Here is a 19,567-nt window from a genome sequence, read left to right as displayed (position 1 = left end):
ACATGATCAGTGGATTGCAGAGTGAGCACCACATTGCACCGTATGCTGTTTGCAGCCTGCCAGCCGAAAGATAATTGTAAGGAGAAGTACAGGAGACAGCACAGCTGCAGAAAGATCTGTTTTAGTGAGTGGTGAAATGCAAAGGCCCCTGTCTGTTTGGTGTATGTGTGGGGGGTATTGCCTGTGGTGGGGGGGGTCGCCTGTCCCCTTCTCCCCCACCCCGGCTGTCATGGGGGTTGCTTGTCCTCCCGGGACAGTCACGTGAAAGTCACCTGTCCTGTCTAGAATCACTTGAGATAGGGACAAGTTCATTATACGTGATAAGAAAATTACCTTCTTATCACGTATTGCTAGGGGTGCCGATTCCCCTTTTTTACTGAGCACCGGACCAATTTTGGCATGAGAGGCCAGGGTGTGCTGTGGGTTTTGGAATTGGGCATAACTATAGGTCCCATGCAGGATGCTGCCACTTTGCAGAGTGATTTGTCTACGTTTGGAAACTGGCAGCAAACTGGAAAATGAGGTTCAATGTTAATAAATGCAGGTTATGCACTTTGGCAGAAATATTATAAATGCAAGTTATAGGCTAAATGGCCGAGTGTTGGGAGTTTCCTTAAATGAGAAGGATCTAGGGTTTTTGTAGATAACAAGTTGTCTAATTCTGGGCAGTGTCATTCTGTGGCTACTAAAGCAAATAAAGTTCTGTATAAAAAAAGGGCATTAACTCAAGGGATGAAAACATAATTATGCCTCTTTATAGGTCCCTGGTAAGGCCTCATCTGGAGAATGCAGTGCAGTTTTGGACTCCAGTCCTTAAATTAGAATTCAACCCATTTGTAAAAAGCCCCGTACCCCCCACCCCACATAGACCCCCCTCCTCCACCCAGGCTAACTGCCCCCCCCCCCCGGAGAAATGTCCCATACTTTATACTTACCCCTCGGCGCAGATTCTGGCAGCGGACTTCACGGCTTGGATGATTTTTTGGACAGACATAATATCAAAGGCTATTGTGATGCTAAACTCTGTAGTTAGTATAGAGATGGGTATATATAGTTTATGTGAGTGTATGGAGTGGTTTGTATGGATACTGGGTTTCATTTGGAGGGGTTGAACTTGATGTCTTTTTTCAACCTGATCTAACTATGTAACAGACCAAAAGGCAGGATGGTACTTCCCTAATCTGCAAATTCCCCTTCTCCCCCCCCCCCAACAATCAGTGCAGATGAATGCTGGATACAAATCCCCCTTAATTTTTTCTGCCTTATGGTGTTTGTTACTTTACTATGTTCACTTCCCCAAAATTCCCTTATCACAACTGTTGCAAGGATTTGGCTGGCTCTCCTCTATTTTCCCACTGTGACACCATTCACCCTTTTCTTCCCTTAAATAGCCATTCTGATTTTTAACCTTCAGAAAAATAGGACTGCCACTATGCCATCTGGACTATGCCACCCTGCTGTGAATTCTGTCATATACACGGAATTGTCTTTGTGCCATCTTCCTATGAGTTCTGGGGTATTATACTCGGAATGGCTTTTGTGTTATTCTACTATGAGTTCTGATGGTATTATACACAGAAATGACTTTGTGCCATCTTACTATGAGTTCTGGGGTATTATACATGGAATTGCCTTTGTGCCATCCTGTTATGAATGTTGGGGTATTATACATGGAAATGCCTTTGTGCCATCTGTTATGAGTTCTGGGGTACATTATACATTATATGTGTGGATGAGTACAAAACCATTGTGTGTTTACATGTGGGCTGCTTTGATTTTTTTGCCCGGCCTGCTATTTACTCCCAGTCCGGCCCTGTGCCTAACAACTTGCCAGTCCCTACAGAGTCTTCCTTTCCTTGTCCTTTAATGCAAGACAGTGTTTCCGTAAATTCTAAATACTTTACAAAGAGAAGTTTAGAACACATAGATATGTTCAAATTGTAAGCTTTAATGTTTACACCTCCAAGTTAACCTTTACTATGTTACAGAATGTCCTATTATTAGAACTGGTCTTAATTTTTTATATATTTTTTTACTATTATTTGCCTCCCTCTTCTGCTCTTCTGCACTTTCCAGTTTTCAAATGAGGTTCACTGACCCAAGGAATATTTCATGGTGTGTGTGTGTGTCATAATAAAGTACATTAAACCTTTAAGATTAGAGTTAATAACATCCACACTTGATGTGAACAAATAGTGAACAGTAAGATTATTTAACCTCTTGCAGCTGTGCAGCAAATCAATCCCTTCTGCCAGCCAGCTCTGACATGCATCTACATTTTCAGTGTTAAACTGGATTGATGATGGTGTTTTCCTAGGGGATACAACTCTGTACACAGTTGACCATCTACTTGACTAATAAGACTGGGGTATTTATTTTATGTACCCACTGGGTCACCTTCGGCGGTATTGCTGCTGGAGAGAGTAGCACTTAATTTCTACACGAGGAAAATTAAACCACCGACATCGTGATACAATGCAGTGAAGTCCCTTACAGGGGTTCTCCCTTTCTGTCCACAACAGCCAGACCAGTAGCTATTCTGCCAAGTTCCTCTCTAGGCCTTGCTTCTATATAAGATTAGCGATGTAGCATTAGAGCTTAAAATCAAGTTATTTACTGTAATGTAATATATTTTATGTATATCCCACTGCATATTAGCAGCAATCAAAATGATTCTACCTCCCATGGGTCACAACCAAGCTTTCCATCTGTATTGTCACACTTTCAGGCTATAAAGGTGTTGTGCGCCATACCCATTACACAGGCCCTAACTGGCATAAGGATGTGCTGGTAAATGACAGGGATTGCTGTAATCTGCCATAACTCAGCACAATTAATTGGGCATTGGTAGGGGCTGTTTTGGCCTTGAAACACCAGAGTATATTTTGAATCTCATTTTGCCATAAGGGAAAGGGAGCAAAATGTGTTGCTTAACAGCAATTGTCTATACTAATTCTAACAGGCCAGTTTGTAGCCCTCCAGATATGCTTCTAACTTTACAGTGAAGTTATTTTTACTTTAATGATAGTATAAATGAAGCAAACATTTACCAATCATCTTGAGTTAATTGTACAAAACTGTTTGTTGTTGCTAATGGTGCTGGAATATTTTGGGCAAGAAAAACACTGTATCGCAGAAGCCAAGTTTAAAACGTGAAAGCACAAAACTGCACAAGATTTCTAAGTAAACCAATAAGGGAAGAGTAGGTAAGGAGTTGGGGGATCCTAACACTGTATGTTTTCTTCTCCCTCTAACAGAGGATCACACTCTGGTTTGCAGTAGGGGAAGCCTCTGATATTGTGTGTGTGACCCAGCTCAGAAAGGTTTACCTGAAGGGAATTGTTAGACAGAGTTGAATCCTCAGAGGCTAAAAACAAACTGACTATTTTAGAGAAGCCTTGAGACAGCTGGGTAACAGAAGTGAGTACACTAAACTATTGAAAAACACTGCGAATACATTTTGAAACGTTTTAAATAATAGATGATGCAATAGATCATTAATAACAAGTGATATGACAGACAATGTCAAAGTATTTCACCCTATTTGCACAACATTATCCTACATAAAAAATAAACCCCACCCCCAAGGACACCCTATTATTAAAGTGATTGGTTCGTTGGGAACCCCTGTCTAAACTTATGGACCACCTTTTGCAACCATTAGTTTTGAAGCTATCTATAAGACAGTAGGAAAGAATAATATAGTTGGGCAACTACTGATATTTTAACTGGTGTGGTGGTAATCCCTGGGTTCCAACAGTAACTAACCACTGCTACTAACTTTGCTCCAATCAAATCACATGGAGTTGTAGGGGAACATGCTGCATTGTGGGGGAAAACATGGTGATTTGCTTTAAAAAACTGCACTTTGCTGTATTCATAAAGAACCCTTAATATTATGTTATTAATAAATTCACATCACATTCACTCTAAAAAGAGACTTGTCACCCTACACCCTAAGAAATAATTCCAAATCACATGAAACAGGCAGGCGCCATTTTGTGGACATTGTTATTAAGGCAAGCTTTTCATCATGCCAAAATCTTGCTTATGCACCAGAATGGGGCACCTAATGTCCATGTCCTTGCACTGGCTAACCAAGTAGATGGTGAGGAGAGAAGGGGAATGTGAGAAGTGCAGTGTCATCAAGGAAGTGCAGAATGGAAAGTGATAGTAATTGCCTGCTCTGCCTCTGGCATAGAAGGGCAGGCAATATATGATTGGCAGCTGAGATTTTTCAATGAGATCAGGTAAGGATTTTTGAATAAAAAAAAGAATTTGGATTTCATGCTTAATTTGAAAAGTACTTTTATTATATAACTTTTTATGAGTGACAGGTCCCCTTTAAAATCGGATGGGGAACCCAGGATCTGAATGAGTCTGTCACTGCCCACAACTATGCCCTTATTATGCCCTTACCCTACCAACCACACCTGCTCCAGATGCAATGTAATGTTTATTCTTTTCGGTGGTGGGATAAGCAAAGGGATCAGGTGCAGACTCCCAAAAGTTCTGGGTGAGCCGACTTGTCTGACAATCTAAAACCAGAAGTGATTTGTGGATGGCCAAACTGGATTCACTACTTACAGTTATGGCAAAATATACACAAGAAGTACTGTATTTTAAACACATTTAAACCTAAAAAAAAAAAAAACCTAGATTAGGGTTTGTACCTTGTACCAAATTAGCTTTTTTTGTTAATTATAAAAATGTGACCATAATGGCCACATAAAATATTGGTATCCTCTTATGCCACAGTAAAAAAAATCACTCATCTTCTACCAAATTAACCCGTATCATATCTCTAAATAGTGAAAAATCTGGCCCCCATTTGCACAAAAAACACTAGGATTCTCAAGAGCAGAAAGAAAAAAAAATCATTAATTTCACCTTGCCCTCGTTTCCACAAAAACCTTAATTTCAAGTTAAATTGGTATCTGGAAAATGTATTTATTTATCAATGTGTAACCGGGGACAGAAAAATGAATTGTACTTTTAACTGAATAGTGAGAGCAGAGGCAACTGTGTTTAGGGTTTCACAGGCAACCACTAAGAAAATAACATGTTTTGCCTCTTTCTTCCCTGACAAAGGCCAGGGCTGTGAGAATAAGGAATATATGACTGAAGACCAATTGGGAGTAGAAGCTCTAGTAACTGTATTTTTACTGGCAAAGGTAGGAGCTGCGAGCACATACAAACATTTTGAATGGACACTCGCAGCCACATGTGTGATAAAAAGCTTCTCATTACACTACACTAAAGTTCTCCATACCCGCTAGTCACTCCCCCAAAGCGTTGACGTTTTGCGTAACTGCTCCTATATATATGCGTAGTCGTGACGCCATAATCTCGCAAGATGAGATTTATGATGTCGGCTTTAGCTGTCAGGCGAGAACCTGGACATTGAAGGCATTGAGGGAGCTGGACATTTAAGCAACAAAACGGGACTGCTGTGTTGTTTCAATAAAAGTGGGACTGTTGGCAGTATACTGCTGTGTTATTTATCTGTGCTTCCTTGTTAGTAATACTTGCGCCCAGCTAATTTTACCATCAAGCACAGTATAATGACCCTCAAGCTCGCAAACCCTAACTAAGGTAAAGCTGCAGGAGTTCACGTTACAGTCATGTCCATTTGAAAGGGGACAAAAGTTTTTCTGCTGTGTAATGCCTGTAGGATATATAAAACTCTGCAGTCTATATAGAGAAACCCACTTATATTTACCCTGGCCACACCATGTCAGCTACGCCTGGGTAAGCTCCTCCCCGCGCTCCATACAGAAGGATCCACCCCAATAAACTTTAAATAGCCCCACAGCCCAGTACCTGGTGTCTTTTCTTCCTTCTGTCAGTGCTCCTTTTCAGAGGAAAGAATATTTTTCTTTTTTGCTCCAGGCAGCAGGGCTTCGTCGTGAAGGCAGCCCAGGGACGGAGGGTTTTTTGTGTAGGGCCATTAAAATATTTTTTACCCAGTTTAAACTCTTCCCTCACCGTGAAGGCGGGAGTTATGTCCCTCCATCCACCCAGCCTTACCGGCTTCTGAATGCTCGGTCCGGTGACCTGACGGGATGGGGGTCATACGTTTGGGGTAGGATGGGAGCGGAGGCAGCAGGGTCACCATCGGCTTTGTTCCAGGCAGGCATAAGTGCATCATCCTGGGACCTAGATCTAGATCTATGGCCCTTTCTGCCCTTTCTAGAACAGTGCTGTGATTAAGGCCCTGGGAAGTGGACACAACCTCCAATATGGCCTTGTGTCACCTACCTTTTCAAGGTCAGATCCTTTTTGGCAAAAAATTGGAAGAACTAATATTTAAGACTTCAGGCGGAAAAAGTCAGTTCTTGCCACAATCCAAGAAGAGAAAATACCCTTTCAGGCAATCAGGCAGAGGAGGAGGTGCCTTTAAAGCCCGAAAGAATACTTCGGACAGTTGGTCATTTCGTAACAGAACAGAAAATTCCAGACAATCCCAGTGGAAAGGAGGCCAGTCTGGACTGTTGAAACAGTCTAGGGACAAGAGCCTTCCCAAAGACACAATTCTGGCGGTCTGTCAGCCCAAGGGTCTTGCATAGGAGGCAGATTAACCGAGTTCCAAGACTCATGGGCAGAATCCATCAAAGGTCGATGGGTTCTAGACACCATAAGTTACAGACTGGAGTTCAGCGAACCTGTCAGAGAAAACTTTTTTATCAATTCCTAAAGATTCAAAGAAAAAAACAGGACCTAGCGATCTGCATTCAGGAATTATTGACACAAGGAGTCATTTCCCAAGTACCAGAAGAGGAAAGAAGCAAGGGAATATATTCAGTTTTCTTCCTGATAAAAAAGCCTTCCGGAAAGTGGAGACCCATCCTGGATCTCAAAAGAATAAACCAATTGCTACAAATAAAAAATTCAAAATGAAATCACTACTTCAATAAGAAACTCCTTGTCTCCAGGAGATTGGTTATGCAGTATAGACATCCAAAAATCATACCATCACATTCCAATATGTCCACAACATTTCAAGTTCCTGAGATTTGCGATTCAGGAAAAGCATTTTCAATTCATCGCCATGCCATTTGGCCTTTCAACGGCTCCCTGGGTTTTCTGGAAGATAATGATAACGCTAATGGATACTCTTATCAAATCCAGGAAGAATTCAACCAATAACAGATATTGGAAAACTTGGGAAAAATTCCAGATGTGGTGCAGATCCAATAACAGGAGGCGAATTTGGTTGCTCAGGTCTTGGGGTTCCTACAGGCCAGGTTGAACAAAGGATTCAGTCCTTCAACCTTGAAGGTGCAGGTATCAGCCTTAGCCTCAATTTCGGGGGTCAGGTGGGCTCTTCACCCGCTGGTTGAAAGGTTTTTTAAGGCTATCAAAAGACTAGTCTCATCTAAAAGATTACATTGTCCACAGCGCGACTTACTGACAGTGTTGGGGGTCTTATCAGGATCTCCCTTTGCACCCCTACAGGAAATATCCTCGTGGAACCTAACGCTCAAAGCTCTCTTCTTAGTATCGATCACGTCGGCAAAGAGGGTAGGAGACCTCCAATCCCTAGCCCATGATTCTACCAGTCCAGTATTTTACCAGGATAGAGTGGTCATCAGATTCTTACCAGACTTCAAACCAAAAGTTATTTCCACATTCCATGAGAATGATGGGTTGAATCTTCCTTCCCTCGACAATGAAGACTCCAGACTTAACAATCTGGATGTGGTCAGATGTCTCAAGGACAAAAGACGGATAGACTATTCATAATACCAGGAGGGAAAAATAAGGGATTACCAGCATCTAAAAGTACCTTATCCAGATGGATAACAATCATCATTAAGAGGACCTACTCCTTAGGAAACAAACCAGATCCTCAGAAAGTAAGGACTCACTCTACAAGAGGCATCTCAGCTTCATGGGCAGTGAAGATGGGCACACCAATGGAGGTGGTCTGTAGGGCAGCTTCCTGGTCATCCTCACACACATTTATATCCCACTACAAGGTGGATGTGGCAATTCTAAAAAGATCTCAGTTTGGAAGAAATGTTTTGCAATCTGTTGCTATCCAGAAATAAACCTTTTTGCAATAACTGTGGTTCAGAGTTTTTTATATATTCCCTCCCAGGTCGCTTGGGTACTTCCCAGGCGTAGCTGACATGGTGTGTCCAGGGTAAAAGGGAAAATTACTACATACTTACCATGAGTTTCCTTTCCTGGCCACTAACCATGTCAGCAAGTTTGCTCACCCCATCCCTTAGTAGGAGTTAAGACAGCTTGTTACTCAACACCAGGTGCTGGGCTGTGGGGCTATTTAAAGTTTATTGGGGGTGGATCCTTCTGTATGGAGCGCAGGGAGGAGCTTACCCAGGTGTAGCTGACATGGTTAGTGGCCAGGAAAGGAAAATCATAGTATGTAGTAATTTTCCCTTTTTTTCACTCCTTTTTTACTGGTGATATCATGATATCAGTCACTCATTGGTTACTGAATTAACTAACTACAGAGCTCTACTGTAGAACAATGTAAGAGCATCTTTCATAGTTTCATAAAAATAAGTGACGGAGTACTCCTTCATGTTCCCCAGAATACAATATATGAAAAATGTCTTCTTCCAAAATTTTATTCATAATAAAGTATCAATGGTTTGTTGTTGCTCTTACTGCCACTCTCTGCCTGCCCCTGGAAACAGATTGTGAGCTCTGTAAGGTTCTGGTAAGGTTAATTTTATTGCTGTGTCCCATGATTGCTCTGAAAAATAAAGGAAGATGCAGAGCAAGGTGTAGAATGAAAGCACTGACACATGAGTTGCATGCCTCCATGGTAAGCACAGTGTTAAGTGTCTACCAGGGCACTATTTGCATGTTCTCCACATGTCACGATGGGTTTCCTTTTCCATTCCTGTTCCATTTTCTCCAACTTCAAAAAGCATTATTGTGTTGTTATTATTGTGTAATTGGGATCTGTAATGTGCAAGCTGTGTCAGCGCAATATGAAAATATAAATACAAATTTACTAAAAATAACCATTAAAGATATTTTTTCATATAAACTATCGATGCACCTTATCTGGGATTCAGCCAAATCCAAGCCTTTTTTGTTAGGATTCAAATTCAATGTGATTATAGAAATTGATGATTTCCCCCACTGGATAATTTTCATATGCATGCTCATCATGTTCTTTAATTTTGCAAGTGTAAAAATCCAACAAATTCTTAACAAAGTGAATTTGCTGTGCATGTTTTGGATTGCATATTTAAATGGTTTTCTTTTCATATTAGTGTATTCAAAATGGCTCTTCCATCTCCTGATCCAAAGTTTGACCTTAGAGGGATCAATGCAGAGGTGAACTGCTTGCATTTCAGTTGTATGGTTCAGAGACCAAGTCAGCCACTTCTCTTCTCGGGGTAAGGTCATGATTTTTTTTTAATTAGTAGAACTTGCTCTTCACTACAGAGATTTACTAATGACTATACAAGGTCTCTGTTCTTTTTATGTACTGTATAAATTCACCATAGCTAATAGGTAACTTGAGGGATAAAGCAATGCAGGTTCAGAATAACTTCAATGTATGTTAGTTGATTATAAATGATACCATGTTGCTGTGTACAGTAATAGTGTATATGTTAGGCCCGACAATGACAGGCAATGCACATAAGAGACACCACAGCATGTTAAACTGGTAAAGTTTCAGATCTACAGCCAGAAAAGTGTGCTGGTTTCACTACTATAGAGCACAAGAGGCCACTTTGTTATATACATACATTGTTTTTTCTATGCTGTTTTAAAAATAAAACAGTTGGATTTTCTTGCAAGAAGGACTGAAGGCACCCTGCTTTCTACTGTGGGAGGAGAATCCAATAGGAATTAAGACGTTTGTGTCATTGCAGAGCACACTGACCTCTGCAGTGACAGAATCACCTTCTCAATCATCACTGACTGCTGCATTTAGTTAAAATGCAGTAATAAAAGTGGATTTATATGCATAACCAAAAATAATGAAGAACATATATAAGTTGTTTTTAAAAAGTGGTATGATTTCCTATAGCTCATATTTAAGGGTTCAAAGCACTGTTTTGCTGTCAACAAACAATTATTACATGCCTTACATTGCATTTTCATATCTGAATATCACAGCATCAGTAATGGCAAAACAACATCCACATGTGCAAAACATCTTGTGTAATTGTGTAATTTAATAAACATCTGTTATATGATCAGGGCCTAGATTGGCAACCTGTAGATGCCAGAGGGACTTCTGTAAGATGCCATAGAAAGTCACTATTTATTGGCCCTGTAGGGGTTATTTGGGCCTCTGCGTACTTGAAATGACAGGGCCTATCATAAACCTCAGTTATTTTGAATCTCAGTCTGGACTTGGCTGTGATCCAGTATATTAGTCTTTTTTGGAGGACTGTATTCAAACAGCGCAAGATACAGTATTCTATAGATTGTACCACTGCAACTGAATATACTATTGTCATGTTTTTTTAGTTATTTTTAATGATGCCTCAATTCCAGGTCCTCAAATGGTCTTGTCCATGTGTGGAATTTAAGTACTCGGAGAGCAGAGACAGTGCTCAGTGGCCATCAGGAGAAATCAGTCTACTGGCTCCATACACTGCATCATAACAGGGAATTGCTGTTAAGGTAAAGCTTTTACATATGTTTTAAGAAAAGACGTACATAAAAATCAATTATGTTTCGTCCTTGTTGAATCTAAAAAAAGGTATATAAATGAGTTTAAAATGAGCTGTGCCCACAAGTTTTTTGCACAACGGAAAAAAAAAATAGCAACATTCCAATGTGAATTTATTTAAAAAATCTATGATTTCAAAGCTATGGTTGCTATAAAATGCAGTACATGTCTGGCTTTCTGTATTCTCTACAGCACTGGTTCTGACTCCTCAGATAAAATAACAGAAGACAGCCTATCAAGTGACCTATAGGAGAGTTGGCTTCTGTGTGAGTCAGAACCTGAGACCAGAAAATGATAAGCAAATGCTGCTTTCAACTTCAATTACATTTATAAATAACTTTAAAAACATTGAACATGTTACTTAATGTATATTGTAATGTTGCGTAGAATAATATTCCCTTTGATTATGTAAAAAAACAAAACTGTTATTTGTAGTGTTCCTCTTTGTTATCATTTTGGTAAATGGAAATATCTAGAACAAAAGATAGTCTTCAATAAAAGTTATAAATCATTTTCAAATAGAACATTTACCATATCAAGTCATATTTAACGTGATCCATTTTCGAGATGCAGCTTTTCTTGCTTTGGTTATGCTTTCATGATTTCTGATATCTTTTTGGCATATTAAAGAGTGTAACCCCATTTAAACATGAAAGCAGTGAACAGGGCTTGTGCTGAACATACTTTTTGCCTTTTGTTTTAAATACACAAAAGATCTATAGTTTTTATTATTTATTGAGCTAAACAGGGAAACTGAAGCTACTCCATGTTTATTATATTCTGATTGAACAGATCATGCCCATTTTTCTGTTTACTAATGATCTACCTTGCAAGCACCAAACATGGAGTAGGTTATAATGTACTGTATGCCCTGTTAAGCTCACCTCTGTCTGTCACTCAAACTGCAGCCTGTTTGTTAGGCCAGTGGTACACAGTGTCAGGCCGATCGCTTCTTTATGCTCTGTCTTATGTGCACAATTCACACTTGGTGCATTTCAACTCAAAAATGTTATGCAATGCATTTTTGGCCAAAATTTGCTTCGTATATATGCAGGTTGCAGGTTGATGCCATGCCTGTCGATGCACACAAAAGATGCCAGAGAAAAGGCTGGTGTACTGCCCTTAGGTTCAATATAATCCTAGCAATTAGATAATAGAATACCATTATCTACATATTAATAAGCATTTCCTTTAAAATTTTTTGAAGGAGGGCAAATTCAAGCACCAGCTAGTCAGATTAAACAAAATTCTGTAAAATATTTCCCATTGCTTTGTACTTTACACGAGGAACCTGTTAGGCTAAACCACATTCTCTGATCTGCATCCACTCTCTCCTGTTTCTGCTCCCAGAGTCACTGTGTCGGCCTGGGTGCAGACATTTGGAGTAGATTTCAGCTCTGAAATGCATGTATATGTATTTTTTCGTCAGTCTGCTCAATGTCTGCACCCAAACTGATGCATTGGCTCTGGGCACAGACACAGGAAAGCTTGGTTACAGTCAGATGGACTGTTTCTTGACTTGCACATATACAAAGGCAAAGAAAAAGCCCAGTGTGGCTGTAGCCTTACAGATGGCTTTAATAGCAAAAAAAGTAATTTTAAAGGCCTCATTTTGCTTTCACAAAACATAAGGTTGCAGAACCATTTACCACTGACAGGAGCTCCAGCGTGATATATTGGGCTGGTACAGTAGCCTTGGGCTGGTACAGTAGCCAAAAACATAATTCACAACATTTTTATCCTATTTCTTTAGTTAAAGGAATTGTTCAGTTTAAAAACAAAAACTGGGTAAATAGATAGGCTGTGCAAAATAAAAAATGTTTATAATATAGTTAGTTAGGCAAAAATATAATGTATAAAGGCTGGAGTGACTGCATTTGTAACAGAACACAACACAACTTTCTGTTTTTCAGCTCTCTTGGTTTACACTGACTGGTTACCCTGGTGACCAAGCAGTAAACAATCAGTGACTTGATTGGGGGGCACATGGGCCATAACTGTTGCTTTTGAATCTGAGCTGAATGCTGAGGATCAATTGCAAACTCACTGAATAGTTATGTCCCATGAGGCCCCCCTTCAAGTCGCTGACTAACTCAGAGTTAGAGAGCTGAAAAGCAGGAAGTAGTGTTCTGGCTATTATGGTAGACATCCAGTCACTCCAGCCTTTATACATTACATTTTTGGCAAACTAACTATATTGAAAAGATTTTTTATTTTGCACAGCCTATCTATTTAGCCACTGAACTGTTCCCTTAAGCTTTAGTTTTCCTTTAAAGGGGAAATGTTGATATATTTTAATTTTAATGGAAATGATGGATTACCATTTCTTGGGATTTCTGCATTCAGTTTCCAACATTGATCAGAATGGACACTGTTATCCTGTTGTCTCTGCTGTTGGCCTTTTGTTCTGTATATATGTATATTTTTATTTATAAAGCGCTATGTATATATGCAGCACTGAACAGCAGAACAATAAATAAATAGAGCAAACTGGAGATAATTTTAATTACTGAAATAAAAACAGGTAAATACAAAGTACAGTTGCATTAAAGATTAAAAGCTAGATGGCAAAGATGTATGAGGAAGGATGGTTCTGTGTGGAATAAGTATCCCATATTGCCAGTTCCAAAAAGGTCCATGTACAAATATGTAGTTAACTACATATAAGTACGGTCTTACACCCCAGTGAAAACACACCTAAAATAGTTTTTTTAGTTTATAGTTTAGCAGTTTCATTCTAGACCCAACCGACTACAGACAGAAGGTATTCTTTGGGATTTTTTTGTATTTTATATTATATGCTCTGTCACTTTCTGGTCAGTAAATAAGGCTAGTGCAACAGACACATGATATTAGATTTGTTGGAATTGTTCATGGTTTCTTGTACCAAATGATTACCAGAGGGTACATCTACATTTACATCATATCCAATCTTTCATGAAATCATTGAATCTATTTAATGAAAAACATGGGCTGACTGTGCGTTCCTTTGTAATTTTACCCTGAAGACAATTAACAAGTTATTGCTTTTCTTTGGCAGCTGTTGTACTTGATGTTCTGTGCAAAGCCTACTTACTGTCTATGAGATGCGATAGTGAATTGCAGAATGTCTGTTTTACATCAGACTTCAAGTCTAGTGACTCTGAGTGCCAAGTTATCTGTTAGCTGGATGGGTAAAGATTCTAATTTGTCTTTCAACCCATATAGTTCTGCAACTGTAATATCATGTTCATTATATGGTCCGTAGGGCAACAGCAATTACATTACATGTACTACAAGTCTTCTTTCAACTATACTAATTCTGCAGTTTTAGCACTTTTTAGTTTGAAAATTAAATACAAGTATGGGATCTACAATGTCATAAATGTTTTCTGCGTGAGCATTTTAACACCAAATGCCTGAAATTTACTGATTCCATTAAAATGGATTATGCAGGGTTAGTTAACATAAACTGCAAGTCACTTATTACGGAAGTAATTTGCTCCAGCAAATGTTTAGACTTTTTGGGTTCAATTCCTAATTCCAGGTTTGCCCAGCCCCCCTTGAGCTCATAAACAGCTTACTAAATATAAACAAATATCATAGTTACTGTCACCCTTCTGTAATTCTAAATAAGAATTGAGCCTAACTGGCCTTTAGGCAAAGTCTGACACATCCCCCTGGGCAGTTCCAAAGTTTGGGAACCACTGAAATATGGGGAATGCCCAGTTATCATTGCATTCTTTGTGATATTTTTCTAGATCATAGATCCAGTACCAACATGTTTCTTAAATTATTAATACTTTGTTTAAATGCTCATTTTTATCACGCACTTTTGTTAATGGTTATTAACCAATCTTTACTAGTGATGTTTGTATGGGAAATGCTGTTTCAATTGTTGTTATGGAGCAATATTTAACTTATCTTAATGGAATATATTAATAGTACCAATCCATAAGAAGGTTATTAATGAGCTGGAGAGAATTCAGAGGTAAAGGGGATGGAGGATTTAAACTATGAGGGTAGACTGTCTAGATTTGGGGTTTTTTTTTTGGAGAAAAGGCACCTCCGAGGGGACATGATTATTCTTTAAAAGTACATTAGAGGGCATTATAGACAGATTGCAGGGGATCTTTTTTCCACATAGAAAAGAACACCAGAAACACACTAGAGACTACTCTTGCCTTGAATTTTATTAGAAGGAAAAGGTTAACTCTTAAAATAAGTTAAATAAATGCTCAGACTCTACAGCCACACAAGGTGTAAGTCAATTATAATGAAAAAAGAGAAGGAAAGAAAAAGGACCTTGTTTTGTAACTGTATCAATTACTACACCTCTATAATTCGAACACTTCCCTCAAAAAGATAATTTAGTTTCAATTTGTTGTATGGTTTGGAAAAGGATACCCTTATCTTATTGCAGTTATCTGACTTGAAACTATGTTTACAGTCTTTGAGATAAGCTGATAACACTGGGTTAGCAAATTACAATGTTGCTTATTATTATGGTTTGGTAAATTTAACTCCTCTCTACTGGATATAACAAACCACGTGCAACATTCACCTTCAAAGACCTCACAATAAATATGTTTAATAGAAAAAAACGTATCAATTAGTATCGTTTGTTATTTTATTCAGGTTTAACCCACAAAGTAGATAACCACTACAATTAAAATTCGGAGTTAATTACTCTCTGATTTAAAGCTAAAATCAAGGAGACCGTCAGTTGCCCCTATAGGGCAACTGATGGTCTCCTTGATTTTATCTTAAAATCACCGGATGGTGGGGCGGGATTGAGACTATTGGAAAACTTTTATTAATAATCTTCTCAGACTCTTTTTACTTATCTATCTTCTATTCTAAGGACTGTGGGGTTTGCGGTTTTGTAGGTTAAGCTAGCCTCTCCAATATAGATACAATTGAGACCGCAGCCCTACAATTCCTGTCGTTCTACATCTTTGTGGTGCTCCTAGGGACTTAGAAAAAACGATTAGTTACATTATTGGGAGCAACTCCACCCTCTATACAATTTTCACTTTTCCTCAACTTTTAATCAAGAGGTTGATAACCAGGGGGTTTTTTAATTGTGACCATAATAATTAATTTTTAGATCTTAATTAATTTATGCACAACTCACCAAATGAATTGGTGAATTAATTGACTGCACATGGCACTAGAGCACATCAGAATTATTAAAAATCTAATCGATTGCACAGGTTACTTTATATTGTATATTTTCATGAATTGTAATAGCAAACCCATTTATTGGTTAAATTGATTAGAACGTTGAGAGGGAATTTAATTAATTTATGAATGAATTGGAATCCTTATAAAACACTGGCACCTTAAATCAAATTGATGGAATAGGGAGTAATTAACTCCGAATTTTAATTCTAGTGGTTCGAATTATAGAGGTGTAGTAATTGATACAATTACAAAACATGGTCATTTTTCTTTCCTTCTCTTTTTTCATTACTCTTGCCTTGAACTGAACTTTCATTTGAAGCAGGTTAGGTGGGCCTTCACAGTTAAGGCAGTGAGGTTAGGGAATGTCCTGCTGGGCGATGTTGTCATGGCAGATTCTATTAATTAATCCTTTAAAAGATACTTGAATGATTTTTTTGAACAAGCATAATATCCAAGGCTATGGTGATCATAGGAGCTACGGTTTGTTAGTGTATAAGTATTGTTATATAGTTTATATATGTCAGTGTATAGATACATCCATATATATGTGCACTGTGGTTCATTTGGAGGGGTTAAACTTGGTTATTTTCAACCCAAATTAACTATGTAACTATGTCCTGTGAGACATGCAGGCTCAGACTGGCAATCTAGATTCTGGCAAATGTCAGAGGGGCAGTTGAATGATGCTATAGACCGGGGTCCCCAACCTTTTTTACCCATGAGCTTCATTCAAATGTAAAAACAGTTGGGGAGCAACACATACATGAAAAAGTCCCTTGGTGTGCCAAATAAGGGCTGTGATTGGCTATTTTGTAGCCTCTATGTGGACTGGCAGCCTACAGGAGACTCTCCTTGGCACTATACTTAGTTTTTATACAATTAAATGTAATTCCAAGTTTGGAATTTAAAAATAAGCACCTGCTTTGAGGCCAATGAGAGCAACATTCAAGGGGTTGGGAAGCAACATGTTGCTCACGAGCTACTGGTTGGGGATCACTGCTATAGACAGTCACTATTTAGTGGGCCTGTGGGGGCTGTTTGGGTCTCTGTGTACTTGAAATATCAGAGCCTATTATGAACCACAGTCCAAACCCGGTCACTTCAGGTGACTTTGAAAAACAAAGAACCCCATATGTTTTCCCATGAGCATTTTAATTTATTTCCAGTGTGAAAGAATTTTGGGGGGATTTGTCGCCGCATTAGTGAAGATTTAATGTGGCTGACAAATCTTCCTGTGGTGTTGCGATAGCCTTACAGTTAAAGAATAAGGGACTTCAAAGGTTTCTTTTATTAAGGTTCCATGGGCTTGTATAGTATAATGTATTTGCTGCGACATATACTGTACATCCATTAAAATTTAACTTCCCGCCGAATGCAAATTAGCCAATGCTAGCGCAACTTCGCTTTGCTTGCCAAATTAAAGCTAGCGAAACTTCGCCATTGTTCGGCACCCTGGACACAACTTCGCATTTTAGTGAATTAGCGTTGTCCTGGCGAATCTTCGCCTGGCGAAGTGTGACGATGTGAGTGAAGCCGTCGATTGCGAATTTCTGCATGTTAGTGAATTTGCCCCTTAAGGAGAGCAAAAGTTAGGGGAGTCAACAGGTAGGTGACTGACTAATATGAATTATGTAAACTTAAAAATAACGAGCCAATGAAAAAAATGTGAGGTGGATTGATGAACATATTAAGGATATTATTGCAATTTTATTTCAGCATTAGTAAGGCTGCTTAGCAGTGTACAAATATTTTTTTTCTTCAAAGAATATTGCCATTGGAGGTCAATGGATATGCAAGTCTGCCTCACATACCTATGGAAGAGTCTGAATGAAAAATTAAGCTGACATAGACATTGACATAGAAGAGCATGACATGTTGGCTTTGGCAGGTATCAAAGTTACTGTAACTGAATGTTAACTAAATAAATGAATAGTTTTTGGTGTAAAATGTGTTTAGCTAGATAAAGGCAAATACATTGCATACATTGATGTTGACAGAAGAAAATCCGAGAGCCGCAACACCGGACCATTTAAAAATTCATATCTGACGCATTTCTGGCGCTTCTGGCCTTCATCAAAGCCTATGATGAAGGACTGAAGTGCCCGAAATGCTTCAGGCCCATAATATCACACGTGCTTTTTAATATTGATGAATAAAGATATGCATTTTTAAAGGTCTGGTGTTGTGGCTGTCTGATTTTCTTCTCTTCATGTTATGCGGCGTAGGACGCAAAGGGAAATCCGCACCTGGCAACCATACTTTCTGACCCGGCCTACAAGCTTCTAACAAGGAAACAGTGAGTTTCAGCGGCCTCTTTCTATTTGTAGCCATACATTGATGTGAACTGATCATGAGCCTAAATTACCTGCTTAAACAGCCATTTATTTGACAAAGCAATAGAAATGCAGCAAACCAGGTCACTTCTACCCTGCTCAAGAGGCACTCCAATAAGAGGAGACTCCTCAAATCATTTAGCTTTTTTTACCCAATAGAGCTATGATGGAGCTTGCATACTTATTGAAAGATTGTAGGGCTTTGTTGGGACATGTTAGTGCAGACATGCAACTAAGGGCAATGGCATGAGCAGTAATCTGCCACTGGAAAATACCAGTGGCAGTGGCTGTTTTATTCTATATTGAATCTATACTGAAGCTCAGTATAGAGGTTCTCATGTATGATGGGTATATTTCATGTGCATGTTAAAATATTTGTATATCTGTCTTTAACACTGATTGCTTAGTGATGTTTTCATTGTTATTATATAGTTACATTGTAATATTAAAAAAAAAAGCATATCAATGAAATTTGGCTTTTTCCAAGATCCAAGGAAAGGTAAACAATGTCCCTGCAGTAGACTCGATTCAGTCTCCTGGGGATATGGAACAATTTTCCTTCTGACTTCAAAAGTAGTAACCTGATGACTCCCTTGATCAATTCCTTCTTGCTTGTTGTTTAATAGACACAGCTATATAAGCCTTTCTTTCATAAAAAAAAAAATCCATTCTTATAAGGTTTCTTTAAAGGATTGTTCGAACTAATGAAGGGGAAAATAAGAACAATTGTAACAAACATTCCCCTTTAGGACCATGGCACACACTCACAGATGTTAAAACTTGCCTGTAAATACCTTTGCACCTAGCACGATGAACATCTCTGCAGGTAAAACACATCCGTTAAGTAATTGCAAATTGTTTACTTCCAGGGAAACTGCCCACAGTTACTTTGTTTGATTGATGTGTTTTACCTGCATTACTTTTCAGTGTTCTGAATACAAAAGTATATTCAGGTGATTTATCATATAAAATTTGCCATAAGAAATAAATCGTGCCGTGTGGTATGAGCCTTAGGGGCAGATTTTATTAAGGTTTGAATTGGAAATTCTAATTCAAATTTCGAGTTGGATTTTTGCTCAAAACTCACAAATTCCAGTTGGGAATAATCCAAACTCAAATTCGAGATTTATCATACCTGGACCGTTTGAACAATTCAAATTCGACTAATCGCTATCTAAAACCTGCCGAGTTCATGTGTAAGTCAATTGCAGAGGTCCAGTGACCCATTTGCAGATGTTAATAGCCTTCCTGACATTCAAATTCGAGTTTAGTCGAATTCGATTCATATTTGATTCGAGTTTTCGGGTCGGTAATATAAGTTAGAGTTTTAGACGTTTGAGTTTTTTCTTAAATAACCTTTTTGAGTTGTGAGTATATTCAAATTCATTAGAGTAAA

General features: G+C 38.6%; 1 protein-coding gene across 2 annotated transcripts in view; it reads left to right on the top strand.

Annotated features, from left to right (window-relative positions):
• The first annotated feature begins 1 nt into the window (after window position 1).
• gnb1l.L (guanine nucleotide binding protein (G protein), beta polypeptide 1-like L homeolog) overlaps window positions 2-19,567 on the top strand; it is a 34,709-nt gene continuing 15,143 nt past the window's right edge. Inside the window, exons 1-3 of one of the 2 annotated variants that reach the window (XM_018262117.2) lie at window positions 2-124; window positions 9,255-9,380; window positions 10,495-10,623. In XM_018262117.2, coding sequence (XP_018117606.1) covers window positions 9,265-9,380; window positions 10,495-10,623 — 245 coding nt within the window. In that variant the 5' untranslated portion in view covers window positions 2-124; window positions 9,255-9,264. The remainder of the gene's footprint in view (window positions 125-9,254; window positions 9,381-10,494; window positions 10,624-19,567) is intronic. The other variant, XM_018262128.2, reaches the window with a different exon arrangement.

Source organism: Xenopus laevis, chromosome 1L (assembly GCF_017654675.1).
Source record: "Xenopus laevis strain J_2021 chromosome 1L, Xenopus_laevis_v10.1, whole genome shotgun sequence".
Lineage (NCBI taxonomy): Eukaryota > Metazoa > Chordata > Amphibia > Anura > Pipidae > Xenopus > Xenopus laevis.
This window is presented reverse-complemented; position numbering and strand designations above follow the sequence as displayed.